This window comes from Notolepis coatsorum (genome assembly GCF_963971535.1).
Source record: "Notolepis coatsorum genome assembly, chromosome: 3".
NCBI lineage: Eukaryota > Metazoa > Chordata > Actinopteri > Aulopiformes > Paralepididae > Notolepis > Notolepis coatsorum.
This window is the reverse complement of record NC_140167.1, coordinates 66,736,460-66,754,305: the sequence shown is the minus strand read 5'-3', so window position 1 is coordinate 66,754,305 and position 17,846 is coordinate 66,736,460. Positions and strand designations below refer to the sequence as shown.

The 17,846-nt window shown below is 43.1% G+C and overlaps 1 protein-coding gene across 1 annotated transcript in view; it reads right to left on the bottom strand.

Moving 5' to 3' along the window:
- znhit6 (zinc finger HIT-type containing 6) overlaps positions 1-17,846 on the bottom strand; it is a 157,716-nt gene that overhangs the window by 98,443 nt on the left and 41,427 nt on the right. The window contains exons 6-7 of the mRNA XM_084310108.1: positions 4,545-4,613; positions 4,006-4,086 (exon numbers count right to left, since the gene is read on the bottom strand). Coding sequence (XP_084166234.1) covers positions 4,006-4,086; positions 4,545-4,613 — 150 coding nt within the window. The remainder of the gene's footprint in view (positions 1-4,005; positions 4,087-4,544; positions 4,614-17,846) is intronic.

The window sequence follows — 17,846 nt, the reverse complement described above, 5'->3', positions numbered from 1 at the left end:
ATATGCGTCAGGGCCTATAACTCTCGTTTTTGGAATTACTGCTATACTGTCTAAAAACATACTTATATTCTAGAGTTCTAGACGGTATTAACACAACAATGTATGAATGAAAAAATATAACGTTCCCACATCCTGAACGATAGATAATCGATGTTGAATGGGCCATAGTAATGTCGATATAGCAATACAATTTTAAAAGTTATAGCCCTGCAAAGAAGGTAAACATCTCCATAGGCTTTCAACAGTGGCAGACTGGGTATATTGTTGGATATAACCCATGGCGCCCAATGTGTTAATGGTTCATTTGCATGTCCTTGGTATCTGATTCTAGGGACATCTATGGATCTCAGGGAATGTATTCCCAGTGTCAGAAATATTGTGTATGTTACTAGGCTTGAGTAAATTGTAATGAACCAAAGGAGAATATCAATTCAATTATATATATATATATATATTTTTTAATCTTTGACTGTGAATAACACCATGCTAAAATTTACCAGACCTGAAAACTAAGCAAATTAATAAAGGGAAGATGATTAAACAGAAGGTTTTGTAGATACAGTACTGCATTCTGCCATCCGGACACATGCAATTTGAAATATAAATAAACTAGGCGTTACACGATTGGCGCACATGTCACATGACGAGAAACGTCAGTGGCCAATCACATCGTGCATACCGAACGTGGAAGTGGAAAATCTTCACGCGATCGGGCCAAATCTCCCCTTTCAAATGGCAGAATTCAATCTGGATTTAGTATCACCAGGCGTGATTCACAAGTACAGTTACTTTTTTATAATGTAAATTTCTCCAAAATGTTTCATCAGATTGCAACGCCGTTTTTTACTAAACGTTCACAGAAAGGTAGAGAAACTAACTGTGTTCTGTATTATGGCAATAATGTTCAGGTTTGTGGGAGATAATCACGAAAAATAAGAGAAATTAAAAAATGTATCCAGAAGTCAGATGATTGACAGGGGCTGGCGTGAGCTTGGTAGGGTAGTTTTTCAAAATTCGAAAGTCCATCAAAAGCCCTGGGTCTCTTTGTTCAAAAGACTACACTCACTTTTGGCTGCGCCACTTCCTCCCATCAATATGCACCGGTTTCCGACTCAATGCCCTGAGATTTCTATAATCATATATTTCACTAATAACAGTTACACTCATTGGTAAACAAACGTAATGCTGAAAATATATACTTTGACTGCTGTTTTGACAGGGTTAGGGTCTTTACTCTTAGCTACATTTGAAAAGAAAACACGACATTAATTCATACATTCTGTAGAGATGGATTTATGGACCCAGGGTTTCCGTTAGCCGGTAATTACCGTTATTTGACCGGCAAAATCTGTTGAAGTCAGACATATTTAATCTCTCCGGTCATAATGTCCGGTGAAAATAATTCCCTCTAAGCACAATTTGATTATTTGAATTGTATTAAAATAGGCTAAAATTAAATAGCCTATGCGATGAACGAAACAATCATTACATTTGTTTCATCGTTGCTTCACCAAGCAGTTCTAATAATGACAACGATGTTGTCAGCGAGAGCTTAGTGCTGGGTTTGCGATTGCATGCAGCTGCAGAGCCACAGAACCCACCAGCCTTGCCGGCAAAGTGCAATACTCCAATTCAGCCATTGGCAATTCAGCTGTTGGGTGGGGGGCGCTGCTGAGCGGTCCCCAGATAGGGCCTGAAAACAGCTGAATCTGCTGCTCTGCAGCGGCATACTCTCGCAAATAAGTCGTTGGGAGGTGGAGATTCATCACGCAAACCCACGATAATGTTGCCGTCTCTCTCTGCCAAATTTCTCAGTTCTTCGCTTGATATAATTAATACAAATGTCCAATATAACGGAATTCGTTAGCTCATAAAAATGTGATTATAACAGACTGCTGTTTATTAATGTCGGGCCGACTGCCCACAGACACCTATTTGATTTAAAATCAGCAGCAGCACGGAGTATCTGGACTTATTTTATTTGGAATATAATGACTGTATACGCAAAAGTAGCCTAGTTTTAGGGGGAGCTCCCGTAGCTCACCACATATCTCGGCGCTATTTCTGCGTCGGGGAAAACCGTGCTCGTCACGGATCTGGGGGACACAAGTTCGATTCCCGGACCCGCCGTCATTTCTCAGAATGTCTTCCCCTGCTCTACATCCCATTTCAACCTGTTTCTGTCGGTCATGCAGAAAAGCGATAAACGCTAAAAAAAAAAAGTAAAAAAAAAAAAAAAAAGTAGCCTAGTTTTAAGTTAACACTTTGATTGCCTAAGGCTAAATTCATGATATACCATAGGTTGCCGGCTCTATTTGTCTATGGGGAAGATCCCCTTCTTTGCAGGGCTATAACTTTTTAAATTCTATTGCTAAATTGCCATTATTAGGGCCCATTCAATGTCCTATATGTATTGTTCAGGGTGAAGCAACGTTAAACTTTTTCATTCACATATTCATACTAAAGTATGGTCTAATGTATAAGTATGTTTTCATCTCTTTCTGCAGCTTTCTCCAGAACGTGATCTACAGTTTGATGGCAATTGGCGCGATATAAAAAATTCCAACTAGACATGGTTCTAGAAGTTACTACACGTCATCTGATGTTGACCGGATGGGTGAGGGGGCGTTTATAATTCCGTGGGCAACATTATACCATTCATCTAGTGTGGGTCATATGTTCATCGGATCAGTTAGTATAGGAGACATTGAAAAATAACGCTGAATCTTACCGTATCTTCCTCACGCCGTTGGGCGATGAGCGTGGAACAGACATTTTCCTATTATGGGATGTAGAAATATCGGGTCCATTTCCAGCTTGTATAATAGTATATACGTCCAAATCATGTTGTTTATCGAGTTATTGGCAACGGATCGCTATGTATTGTGACGAGCTAGAGTGCCGGGACATATACCGAGTGCCCGGAAGTAATATGGGTGAAGAGCACATCGTCCAAGTAACTTCCTGTTAGGCGATTGCGCCGATCGGCCACCAGATGGCGCTCTTGAACCGCTAGAGGGTTCAGTGGGGCTTTTTGGTGGGTCTCAGGCCAGCGGATGGGAAATATGAATCCGATCACAGATTTTTAAAATATTGATATCAAAGACGAGTTACGGCGTCCTCGGCAACTTGAGCATGGCGGGGAAGGACGCCTTAAAGCGTCTTCCGGCAGTTAAAGTGTTAAAATATTATAAATCTACATGCCTTGAGGATGTCATTCTTTATATAGCCTGCCTATCAATTGTTTTTAAGCTCAATAAACTCTGACCGGAATGTCTCTCATTTGACCGGTAGATTGAAATCTACCGGACACTGAGGCCGGCAACAATTTTTTCTAGCGGAAACCCTGACCGGACCGCTCGGGCTTAAGAGGTTAACCATGTGAGGCCCAAATAAAAAAGACATTAGCAACATCAGAGGCCAGAGCGTGGGACCTATAAACACATGAAGGGTGCCGTGACTGAGGCTCTTAGTCTCTGACTGGTTGGCCACCCCTGCCCTATGGGAACACCGAGATCCGTGAATGAATAATGAATAAAAATATTGAATAAAAGAAAAAACTACCAAAACCGGAGAACTCTCGGGTCTGGCGCCCAACGCATGGCGAGTTAACCCGGAATATCTCGGGTCTGGCGCCGAATATGTTAAGCATCGGCTATATTGCTGCGCATTGTTATGGGGAGCGAAATTAAATTGGTAGCGTGTGCGTGTGTGTGACTCTGTGCAATATCTCGCTATTGCTGCTGCCATGCGCTTTAAGACGTGTTCTAAAAATAGATTTCCCTGTAAGCACTACTCAAGTAATTCATGCAAGTACTTGATCTGGGAAAACCTTGCTTGTGCCCATCCCTAATTGTGATTGTGATTAGTAAACCGATAGTGATGACCCTTCCAACTGCAGCCAGAGACCACCTGGCACACATTTCAGGTTGGTGCCTGGCAAGCCCTGTTGGGGCAACCCAACAATCTCAAAGTGAATGACAAATCTCAGGGGAAACCACTTACCTTTGGCGCCTAATGGGGTCAGACTCTGTGGGGTGGATGTAGGGCGTCAGGATCTGTACGAGGGTTGTTTCGTGTGGCACCCTGAGAAGAAGATGAGGATTGGGGGAGGGGGGAGAGACGAGAAGACAAACAGGAAAGACAATTAGGGGTATAGCACACTCACATATTCACAGCAACCGACTCAAATCATGGTTCTGATGATAAATGATGTTCCTCTGTCGGGTTCTGTAACCCAGGGCTAACAATGTACATGTGTGCCTCTCACAAATCACTATAATATATAATATAATTGACGATAAATGGCCAATTGGATATTCCACTGGCACAACTACACACACACATATTCAGCGGAGCAGGGAGTTTGCAGGATGGAATACTCCAACAGTGGTCCCCTGGACTTTGAAACGACCTAAGTTCTTCACCAGAGTCCCCTGGCAGAGCTGCCACCCTCCTGTAAGCTACAACATTCTGGCACACAGACACATAAAACTGTGGGGGCAGAATTGTACGATTAGAATAGTTTAAGTTATACAACTCACCTTCTTTCACTGAACTCGTAACCGCTCTGAGGGAAGAGGAGCTTAAGGTGCCAACGGAACTGGTTTACTCTAAATATAGACAGGAGAGAAGGGGGGGATAAATGGCCAGCTCAAATTTGAGGGCTATCAAAGACATGGTTAAAGGATCACACCAACATCATGGGGAAATGCGCTTACCGTCTTCTCCAGACGAAACGAAGAAGATGGATACCTTTTTCCTCTCTGTGCATTCAGTAGAAAGCTATCCGGTTGCAAGCTAGCCTAGCTTAGCACAAACGAATGGAAGCAGATATGGATCAGCTAGCCTAGTTGTTGGCCAAAAACATCTCTCCCAGAGTTTTAAGCTAGGCTAGTGATCCGTATTTGCTTCTATTCATTTGTGCTAAGTTTGGCTAGCTTGCAGCCAGATAGTTTTCTACTGAGTGCACAGAGAGGAAATTGGTATCTTCTGTTCCGACTCTGGAGAAGGCGGTAAGTGAATTTCCCATAATATTGGCATGTTCCTTTACAACAACCACACCATCATTTTCAATAGCATTTTGCAGATTTTAAACCTGAATCCCATCATTCTTCTGTGAGATGGGATGGCGTAATCCAGCGGACCTCTAGTGAATTTTCTAACCTATTTCTTCAACTTTCCTCAAATCAGGCTCTTATAGTCAACCCTGCATAGCATCTCCAGTTCACTAGAGGTCTTCTCTCCGCCAGGTGACGTCACCCTGCCGAGCTCTCGACACACAGAACAAGTTGTGTTTTACCTCTAATCATCACGTTCTGCACAACAGAACAATAAGACTCAAGTTAAGAAATCCTCAAAATGTCCCTTTAAATGAAGGTCTAGCAGCGTGGGGTAACCGTCGTGCTCACAGTCCTCAAGTTACAAACAATTACACAAATTACACTCACAAAGACGTAGGGATGGGTACGGAATTAGGTACTACTGAGTACCGATTCACGTGAGATCTGTCGGTGCCACATTTCGGTACTGTACATTTTGTATTTATTAATTTTTTACGTTCACACGCACAATATACGCTTACCTAGGATTTTACTTTATTCAACAACAAAGCAGTCGGGGCAATGGCAAGCCGGAAACTGTCGAAAGTGTGGTTATTTGAAGTTTGGATTATTTTTTTCACAACTGAGGTAGGTAGATTACATTTTTAGAGACTAAAGTACAGAAAAAAGGTACCGTTGGGTACCGGTATCGATTCACAAGTACCGGTACCTGTTCAAATGTGAACCCTACGAAGACGCCATTCACACTTGCTTTTGATGTGTGTTTAAGGCTAGTGGGCTACAGCACTCATCTGTCAAAGACAATTCTTGGCTGCTTACGGGATCTTATGTTGTCCATTTCTTTCTCTGCATCTAATGTGTGTGTGTGTGTGTGTAGCGTGAATAACCCAGGGTCGTCATAGAGACCATGATACACAGACACACATGCAATACTGGGTCAGCAGCTGGTGGATATCCCATAATGATTGTTTAATTCTGGGATGCTGCTGCTGCTGCCGCAGACAGTTAAAACATTGGGAGGGGTTCCAGTGTTGCTGGGTTGCACCAAAACAGTGGGACCTGAAGCCGGGCCTGGGGACCCCCAGTGGTCCTGAAGGGGGGTCCCGGGGAGTCCCAAGCTGAGTGAAGGATAATTTAATTGCACTACTATTTCATTCAATTTCAGTTGTGACACAGAGAGTGTAGCCGCGGTTTGGTTATTCTGATTATAGTGTTCAATCTCCTAACCTACAGTTGTGCTATTCTATACTTAATCATATCTATAAAAAAAATAAAATAATAATAATCATTTTAATCCAGATGTAGCCTAGTGTTGTAGGTTGTTGTGTTGTGTAAAAAATGTATTGGGACGAATGCTCACACTAATGCACCAGTGTATTACTGGTGCACTGGTGACCCATACATTGTGGGCGGAGCTAAACTACAAAGACTTGGACCTTCCCTAATGTTGACCAAGAACAGAAATGACGCCATCTGTAAGTTGGGTGGAGCCGCGACGACCTGCCACCCCCTCTTCCGCATGTCGAGGGTAACCAAGGCCCTAGTGGTCTACATAAAGATAAAACGGGCCCTCAAAATGGTCTGTAATTGACGAGACGCATAGTAGACCTTGTTATTAGTGCTTAGAGTGTCCAATCTGGATTTCTTTTTACCATAGATATTTTGGTATTCACATATCTTTAAGAGCTGTACTCAATTTTGTAAAATACTTTTCTTTTGTGCAACTTTTCTTTTTGCGACCCATCCTGACTCAAAATGCAAGGCTCAAATCAGTGTCAGCTATAGTTTAGTATTCATCCATGTTTGAATAAACGTAAACATTAAAAAAAAATCTACCTGCCATGTTTTTGTTTTTCATGGTAAATTGGGCTTTGGTGGCATTTGGATTATGAACTGGGGCTTTAAAATGGTGTGACCTTGGGATCAAACTGGTACATCCGTACGAGCCTTAAAAAAATAACTGGGATGACCAATTTTCAAGAATTATGCAATCTTGACTTTGTAGCTCAGTCAAAAAAATGCTTTCTTTCACACGTGAAGCTCGTATGAAGTCGATGAGTTGGAGTGCTATGTTCGCCGACAAGGCTCCCCTAATCATCCCATCCATTATCATAAGATAATATAAGATATTCCTTTATTGATCTCCTTGGGGAAATTCGTCAGTCATACTGTAGCAGCATGGAGGAGGGGGAGGGGTACAGGTATGGGCAGGGTAATAGTAGAAAGACATAAATAAAGGCAATAAAATTTGATCTGAATATAAAGATTGGAGAAAAAATCTATGGTGTAAACAATATAATTAACTCTGAATAAACAGTGTAAACAAAGGTGCAGATGAGGGTGTGTATTCCCAATGGGTTATATTACCGGTATATGTTACAATAATACGTTTCATTATGAGAAGGGGCAACACTTATTCTGACGGCTGTTTTGTCGTAGCCTTTCGACCAGGCTTTTACAGTAAATAATGTATTCTTCAATGGCTTGCACATTAAGATGGACAGACAGAAAGACACAAATAAATCAATCAAAATATATATATTCTGAGAAGCTGATGAATACCAGTCCTGTGCTACAGCCCCCCCCGCCATCCTCAAGTGCCGTCCCTTTGAAAGCAGGCCTGGCTCTGCTCTCATTCTGATACTGCTGGCAATGCGTGGATCCAGATGGCAAGGTTACACAACAAGGGACATGTTTTTTCAAGAGAACAGAAGGGGGAGAGAACAAAAAATTATGGGGAGGAGTGTGTGTATGTGTGTAGAGGGGGCAAAAGGAGAGAAATATTAGCAGAATTGGCAGAACATCCAATGAAAGGTGGTTATGAGTTTCCACTTGGTTGTTGGCAAAGAGAGTGGGGGGGGGGGGGCGGGCAGTACGATACAGTGTGCTTGGTTTGTGGGAGAGGGCGGGGGAACCGAGTGGGGATTCCCTGTGCAGGTGCGGAGGTATTCCACCCCCCCCCCCCCCCCATCAGTCAGAGGAATTTATGAGTGTTTGCTTGGTCTTGGCAGAGACAGCACTTTGGAGTGTGTGTGTGTGGGGGGGGGGGGGGGGGGGGGGTATGTCGAGGGAGGGTGGAACGCCAGGTGTTAAGAGCATTGTTCCGCCCTTTACGGCGCATGGAAACTATTTTTTCCAATGGAAAAAGGGCTTGGCACAAGGGCGCGCGTGCAGGCGCTTCAGTCTGGGTCGGTGTGCATACCTGTCAGGGAGGATACAGAGAGGAGAGGCGCGGGAACGCACCAAGAACCGGGAGTCGAGGGCGACCGCTTTGAATACCTGCAGAGTCAAACGGGCCTGGAAAACCCTGACGCTGGGGGAAAGAAACACAGCTCTGCACTGGTCTGTAGACTAGTCTACCCACGGTGCATGGATGGAGACTAATAAGAGGACCGAAAACGATACAAATTCATATATTTAAAATGTTAAGCACGACTTTATTGAAATGCGTGACAAAAGGTTAAAACGTGAGACTGTCCTGCACTAATCAGTTTGGTCACCCTAGTTGCAGTGTGCAGTGTCGCCCTTTAATTAATCTCTATTACACTAAACTAAATCTGTAATGCACCCAAACAGCAGACTCAAAAGATATACCATGTGATATAGCTCACTATGGTGGTTACATTCAGCAATTAATCTGCGGCTCACATGCCAAACCATGGGGGAGGGGGCAACCCGTACGGATCACAGATAAATTGCAATCCGTTACACCCCTACAATCTACTATATCTAAGCTTGAAATTGAATATTGAAATACACAACTAGTCCACAGATCTCAAAGAGTCCACATTTCTTAATATCAAGTATTAGAGATGAAAGATAAGATGTGCAGACGGTGGTGATTTAGAGGAACATCCTGACTGATGTTTTCATCCGTTCTCTCAACGACTCGCTGCTGGACATGATCTCCAGAAAGGCTCTTAAAGGCCCAATCAGTAATCCAAACAGAAACTAAATTGGTAATTGTATTTGCTGTGTTTTGTAGCTGCAAATAGTTTTGTTTATGTAGTGTGTGTAAACACTGACATGAAGCAGATCTATATTCTGATCTATGTAGGTTAATATACCCCACATTGTATATACATGGATAACAGATTGAAGCTTTAACCCCCAACCGCTCCAGTGGAACTGTTTAGACTGCGTTTGTCCCAAGTCTGTGGGTATGTGTATAAACTTTACTTCCCCAAGCTGTCGCTGTAAATACGATGGGTTCTTACCAGTCAACTTGCCTAGTTAAATGATGGTCGTCTAGGTTATAATTTCCATGTTTACACAAGGTATCTATAGCAACCACACTTTTACAGTAGGCTTGCAGGTTGACGAAACAGCCTCTAAAAGCTCTGCCTCTCCATGGGAGCTCATCTTAAAACCACTTATTACAGACCGTGTCTACAAGACGTAGCTCTACAAGCCAAAAAGGTATTTTAACTTACCGTATAGTAACCTCCATCATGGCTACTGTGCAACAGAATAACAAACCCATCAAACATTGCTGCCCGTTGCTATGGTCAAAATCTGATTCCTACAAATCTCTTGAGTCTGTCAGTCACTGTAACGGGGCGAGGATTTGTCTTTGGGGAGTGGAATGCTCTCCAGATTTGAAAATTCTTCACAGGGTAGCAGCAGGACAAGTCATGATGAGTAGTTTCTCAGCCTCTGGAAGTAATAGTATGTGCTCTAGATCCTCATTTTCGTTTCCAAGGAGAATTCCAGTCAACAAACTTGAAACCCGAGAACCCCTGGGGAAAACACTGGGGTTTCAACCCGTTTTCAGGAACAAAAACACTTAGTTTTGGACCCACAGGTGGTCATGAGTAGGTCCCAGATAAATTGAGTGGGTCCCCATTCCCCAGTCAGAAAGAAAAAAAGTCACCAAAAAAAAAGCAATACTACTAAATTTTTGGGATTTGTCAATAAATTCTTTATCGAATCGGGATTCTCTTGAATCGAGATTGAATCAGGAATCTTATGTGAATAGATTTTTTCCCCCACCCCAGGTACTAGCAGGCACTTAGCGCTCTGCATCCATCCTCCACTCACCAGCGCCATGTGACCACCACGTACATTAGACACCGCTGTCTTATCCATTCCACCAACTGAAAAGGATCCAATTCAGGTGGAAAAGTGGGGGAATTAATCTTAGAAGTGAGTTTACACAGAGGGGGCTCACATGGAGCGGTTTCAACCTGGTTACATTTACACCCACAGAATCAGTAACATTTTTCAATGTAGGACAAAAAGAAAATCTACAGATTAAATAAAATGTTCTCGATTAGATTCAACAACCTTCAATATAAAACAAGAGCCGTCGTCTGGTAATCTGGAGGTTCCCGGTTCGAATCCCTCTCCTCCCAGGCAGCGTGTCGAAGTGTCCTTGAGCAAGACGCTTAACCACTAACTGCAGGTTGGCACCTTGCATGCTTGCCTCCCCTGTCGGTGTGTGAATGTGTGAGTGAATGGGTAAAATGTGAGGAACAAATTGTAAAGCGCTTTGGATTAAAAAAAAAAGCACTATATAAATGTAGCCATTTACCATTTAAGTACACTCCTACCATCGCTCCTTCACCAAGGTACTGGCATTACAACCGGAGGCGATCCCCAGGACGCCTGCCTGTGGCTGCCCCACTGCTCATCCAGTGGTGAGGATGGGTCGAATACAGAGGAATGATTTCCACACAGGGATTAATGAACTATAACTTAATCTAAAGTGTAGCACAGGGCGACTGCCATGATACACACAAGACAAAAAGTGCCCTTTCTATCCACTCTAATTCTGTACTTTAATCACTCCAAGTTGGCAGCAGAACAACCCTTATCCATTCCACCATATGGTAACCCCACCCTCAGGATGTCCGTTTTCCATTGCCGTTACCATGACAAACAGCATCACTGCTAGTGTATGAAAATAGCTGGCCATAATTTGTTATGGAAGCTCTTGAAGTTCAGCGTATCAAAAAGCAAACATATTAACTCACACGGTGACCTCATAATACCATCATTCTATAAACAAAAGAAGAAAGCGCTGAGTTACATTAATATGTAATGTGGTTGTGGTGTTGATTTCTAAATATGAAAGCTTGACTACATCATTTCAGTTCCGCATAATTCAGGATTATGGGTCTATATTCACAAAGTATCTCAAAATATGGGGCTGATTTCGATTTGTTTTCCCAGAGCCTAACTGACAGCTCTGACAACCCAAGTTAAGAACACGTTTCTTAATCCTGGGACCGACCCAAACAATTTATAGAGCACTGTGAAATGTCAAATATATGGGTGTCAAGGGGAAACCAACCAGTTTTTCTTCAAAGCCTGAAAATTCTTTAGATATGCAAGGTTTGTGTAGGACAACGTTTCTCAAACTTCTTTACTCTCAGGGACCAGCAAACCGTCTTTTTGTCTTAAGGACCAGCAGGTAATGATATTACTACCAGAGTCCACTTCAATGAAAAATAATACTAGAAAATAGCCTTTACACCAAATCACCCGACCAAGGACCGCGCAGCATTATCCCAGGGACAAGCACTGGTCCCTGGACCCGAGTTTGAGAAACACTGGTGTCGTAAGACCAAGACAATATGCACAAGCCAAGCTATATCATTAGAATGCCAATAATTGGAGGTCCTGGTGGTGTCTGGTTTTCAGTTGGTATTCTTTGATTAAACTTCTCGGGGGCACAAAGGATGACATTTAGGACATGTCCGAAGTGCAACCTCACACAGCTACAATGTATAATCCTGTACCCAGTCACTTCAGGAGGACGCAGCCTTGGCTCCCTTGCAGGAAAGAAAGCAAAAAGAAAACAAAATAACTAACTAGTTATTGATCACTTAGAATTAGTGATCAGAGCTGCAGAGAGCATCACAGGCAAAGAGTGTCATTATGCCAGATGAGGATCCTGGCAGAGCAGAGGTCCATATGCCTGGATTAGCGAGAGATCCAATAGACCTGGTGCACCAACAGGCCTGCATGACGCCACGTGTCCTGCGCATCTGTGCCTGAGGGCAGAGGCCCATGCCAGAGGGCGTGGGTGGTGAGAGAGGGTTCCATTAAGTATCTCTGGATAAGGATGACAGGACTTTCAGGGCCTCCGATCCGAGAGGCAACCAGCTAAATCTAATATTCACCCCTCTGCAGTGGACTCCAGACACCGCTGGGTGGGGAGGCAGAGGGGTTGATGGGGAGGGGAAGATTACAGGCAGATGTATCTTAAGTCTCCCTCTGTAGGTGCTGGCATGGGTGTCTGCAGCTGGATGGGCTCCTGAGTGGTAGACGTAGGACTGGTGTATCCTTTCTCTGAGGTGGCCGGCGCTGATGTTGCAGCATAGCTAGATTCTCCATATTGGAGGAAAACAAGCCATTGGCAGGCATGAGTGATGTCTGCATGCGTGTGTGCGTTTCTGCCCGTTTTTCTGCTGGGAGCTGCCATATTTTGGATACTAGAAGTTTTATTTTTCAAATCTCCTGCCAGAAGTTTGAAGAAAAACAGATTCTATATTGTAACCTAATTCTCCTGTCTGTGTTATTGGCACAACCTCTCGTCCACTTGCACAATCAGATCCACTGTGTGATTTTCTGTTCATAATTCCACAAGACAAGGTAGACAATAAAAAGATGACCACAGCTCATCTGGCCCAATGTTTAGCTGAGGAAGAATCGATGAGGCAGAAATATTTCTTTAATTTCAAGAAACACTGAAGAATTCTCCACAAGTCAGACTTATGTTCACATCGCCACATTCAACATGAACACACTAGTCTGGTGAAACACTTTTGTTAGTTTTTTACTTTAAATTAAATGTCAGGAGAACAGCTTGTTCCCTGCAGCTTATATGATGGAGCTGTTGATTTTAAAAGGTTGCATTCCAGGTTGATGCAGGACCTGCTTATGGCAGCAGGCTCTGTTCTGCGTCGAAAGCAGTCAATCAAACCGATAGCAAACCGATGTTCCACGCGCTATTTCCCTGAAAAGCGGCTAACTGGCAGCATACTTGGTGCCTAGAAACCTACTGTAACCATTCGCTATGAGAGCCAGTAGTCCATGTTCACAATGCATGCTGAACCATCATGCAACCGCAATGCCTACTGGCCATCGAACAGCACAGAGCGGTACAAATCCGAGAAAACATTCCAAAACAAAAAAAGTTCACCTCTGAAAAGGGTTAAATGGGAGAATGGAGTCACTCCAGGCCACAAACTCCATCTTCCAAACCAATGCGCTTTTAGAATTTTTTCAAGTTAAAACAAACAGTTCTTCTGTTTATTGGCATCGGGGAGAACCTCTCCAACCCTTTGACTGACTAAACCGAATGCCTCCATCGAGGAAAATGCCCCGTCATGCCAGGCGAAGGCCACAGAGAGATAATTCCACCCCTAACAACTACTCTCAACGCTCTGCCAAGTGCCAACCATTACATATCTCCCCCCTCCAACGGGTTGGCTTGAAAAGGCAGCGCAGGCCTGTAATTTCTAGTTGATCTCTTTTACTGTGCGTTGCCCTGTTTTTTAAATCAGTCACCAACCAGAGAGTCGGGAAGGGAACAGACATGCATGCACACGCGGACGCAGATGCTAATGCAGAGATGTGCGGGTTCACATAAACACAGATATATGCACGCACGCACACACACAGGTGGGCATACACAAAAACGTGTGCGCACACACACACTATATATATATTATATATGAGAGAGAAAGATTTTTATGGACACACACCATAGCCAAGGATGAAAGCCTCCTAGTCAGCCATCCGCTAGTAATGATCTCCTCTCTGGCAGTGTAACAGCGTAGCATGAATATGTCACTAACCAGCTGCAGTCGCACTGCTCAACACATCTGCTTTTTATATCTCGGTACATTCTATCTCCCTCCTCCAAAGCTCCCGACTGCAATTTAGTGTATACCTTTCATGCATTCCAGTGTGCACTTGCCGCTGCCGTGTGGAGAATGCAAGACCTAAAACAGTGAGACCGAGACGCAGGCGGCTTATCTCAAACCCTGCCCTCTTTTCTTCATCCTCCAATCACAGCTGTTGCTTACCCTAGGACAAACAAAGGCCAATTTGCGCGTTGGCGCGACAAAACTCCACTGCAACTCAAAAACATCACGGCCGGTGTGGAAAAGCGTCTTGATTTCTGAAAACAATCAATCATTCCCAACCAATGATCTAGTTTGTTTCTCCGTCCGACAGCCACTTGATTGGTTACAGGTGGTACAGAGAGAACTGTGTCATGCTAAAGAGATATGTGGAAAAATAGCAGATATAATCCACCACACTTTTCTTTTTTCACCAAAAAGAAAAGAAAAAAGGCTACATGAGTATAAGTATGTGTTGTGAGTGTTTGTATGACCCAACAAAAATATGTTTCAGAGTGTTGGTATGACCCCACAAAATATGTTTCAGAGTGTGTTGGCATGACCCCACAAAAATATGTTTCAGAGTGTACACATAATGTTTGCGACTTGTAAACAACCATCTGGATGTCTGTAATGTTATGTATATGTATTAGGGCTGTCAAAGTCAGTGCGTTAATGCAAATGCATATTAACCTCTTAAGCCTGAGGGGTCCGGTACTGGGCCCACAATGACATCATGCCAGATGCGGAAAAACTCATTCACGCCTTTGTCTCCTCAAGGCTTGACTACTACTGCAACGCACTGCTCATCGGGATCCCTAGCAAGAGCATCCAGAAGCTCCAGTACATTTTCAGAACTGTGCTGCTAGCATCCTGATGAGAGTGCGGAAATGTGAACACATCACACCCATACTCCATTCCCTACACTGGCTCCCGTCTCCTTCAGGGTTGAATACAAAGTCTCCCTCCTCACCCACCAGTGCATCCACACTTCCACAGCAACGCCCCCTCTGGATACTCAACACACTCAAACCCATACACAGGACACACCTTCTGCTCAGCTGCTCCTCGGCTGTGGAATGCCCTCCCCGACCATCTAAGAGCATCAGTCCGTTGAGGCTTTTAACACTTTGATTGCCCATCCTTATACCCAGTCTGCCAGCGCTGCAACCCTATGGAGATGTTTACCTTCTTTGCAGGGCTATAACTTTTTAAATATTATAGCTATATCGACATTACTATGGCCCATTCAACATCGGGTATCTATCGTTCCGGATGTGGGAACGTTATATTTTTTCATTCATACATTGTTGTGTTAATACCGTCGAGAATATAAGTATGTTTTTAAGGTTTTCTGCTGTAATTCCAAAAACGCGAGTTATAGGCCCTGAAGCATATGATAGATTATCGATTGGCGTTTCTTTCCTATACACGCTATATTAAAAAATTCAAATGTATACGATCGGTATACATTATGCTTAATCATGCGTGAAGGAAAGGGGGGGGGGGGGTCGTTTATAATTCCTTGATCGTCAGTAACAGCTTTATTTAGTATGGGTTGATATGTTGAGCAGATGGATTGCCGTGAAATGAATAAACAATCGGGCTGAAAATAACGTTATATTCCTCTTACCATTCGGCGAAAAATGTGTTTATTCGCTGTTGGCGTTCAACGCATGGCGGGCAATAACGAATTATCACGTTGTTGGCGTCCAATGTGTTAAAAAGGGGTCTAAAAACATTTATTTTTAACAAGGCATTTGCCTAAATGGATCGACGGATGCCTTGTGTTTTTTCTTTTATTATAAATTTAAAAAAAAATTATCTGAATGTTTCTTCTATTTTATAGTTTTTTTTATCTTTACCTCCTTTTATGTAGCACTTTGAGATTCAAAAAATATACAAAATACAAATATAAAGTGCGTTACAAATTTAATTTATTATTATTATTATCACGCCATAAATCCATCTCTACAGAATGTATGTTATTAGTGAAATATGAGTTATAGAAATCTAGTCAGAAAAAGGTGAATATTGATGCTAGGAAATGCGCGCCACCATTTTGTTTGTAGTCCTATGAGGAGAGGAGACCCAGGACTTTCGATGGGATTTCGAATTTCAAAAAACTACACTTCCTAGGCAGGGCTCGAGACTAACACCGTCCCAGGGATGATAAAATATGTATTTGGGACGAACAGAAACCCTCCCCGGGACACAGTCGGGGCGAAGAGGATTTTTTTTCCCACTTGGAAAATGTCAACTGAGCAGACCGTCACTGTCACTGGCAAACTTCTTCTGAGTGGCAAAGTCTTCTGAGTGCTCGCTTAGTTGACAGTGGCACGAGACCCACGGAAATATCAGAATGTTTAAGGTACATATTGAACAAAATGTGTGATTAATATGCGATTAATCAGTTAACTATGGACAATCACACAATTAATGGCAATTAAATATTTTTATGGATTGACAGCCCTAATATGTATATGTTACGGTAAATGTGGGGAAAACTGTGATTTTGCACATTTACAGTATTACACATTCCCCATCAGGTCTGTAAATGTGAGGTTTTTGAGGCCAATAATTACATTTTAATAAGGCTCTAAAATCTATATTCTCATATGATTCTATATTCTTATATTTAGGAAATTCTATACACAGTGAATACTCTGGGAATATACATAAGAACACACATATCCAATCCTTGGACCATACCGTCTGGTTCCATCTAACCCAACTGCACAGTACAACCCATCTATGATTGTATTTGACAGCCCTCAGCACTCTTGTATATATCAGCATTTGACAGCACTCTTGTATATATCTTTCCTAGTTTATACCAGCTTAATTTTTTATTGTTTACTTTTAATTCCTTCACTGTTATAGCAGCTACTTATGGAGTCTGCAACAAGCGGTTCACTGCACATTGTTTGTATGTGACAGACTTGATTTGACCGTAGGCTTACTGGAGATGCCTAACCCCAAACTAAAATAGAAACATAGGAAATACTTGGTGGTTAACATCCTAATTTGTTTCAATTATTCACCCAAAACAAAATGCCATGGACGAGCGCCCGGGAGGTAATTGAAAGGATCCCTGCATGGCTGCTGTGCGTTTTCCCCTTACATTTACAGACCCGACATGGGAATGTACAAAACAAGCTCCCAGGAAATGTGTAAAAATCACACACTGTTTTTCCACATTAACCGTAACATACACATTATTTGTGTCTTTACGAGGCAGTTACATATAAGTTAATTTCCTCTATGATAGGAGAGGACATTTTTGGAACACCTGGCATTTCATACGTTTCTCTGGGGGGGGGTTACATAATGCTGTCTCGTTCAAGGACGTGACACGGCCGTTTAAATCACCACCTGCAGAACACCAGAGAGGGAGACTCCACTGTCACCAGAGAACGCAGGGGGGGTGAGGGGGGAACTGATTGGTGGCGGGTGAGAAAAATACAAGAACAGCTGGAAGGAATAAGAAAGGCTTCATTCAGTGTCGGTTCTGATCGACACCTAGCGTCGTCTCTGCACTTTTAATACTGTTAATACGCAATCCAATAACCATCAGCCCTCTTTTCTGGTGAACTGCTGGGATAAATATGTATTCTTCCACTGAGGTGGGGGTTGTGGAAAGTGTAAGTGAGAGCGGCAGGACACTGGTGTCAGAGACATTAAGACGCGGGACCACCAGCCGCCTCGCAGCGGGAAACGAAAGTGAAAATGGAAAACGAAGAAGAAAGTGGAAACGTGGGGGAGAGAGGGAGTAATCTGATGACTGGATCTGGAGGCCTCATGGATCAGTTGCTATGGCAACATAACAACCAGTGGAAGTGCTCAACTGGAGGTTCATAATCTGTGTTTCCCCTTAGACCTGGGTTCTACAACCTTTGCAGCCTAGTACTCATCCCCTGGCTCATTA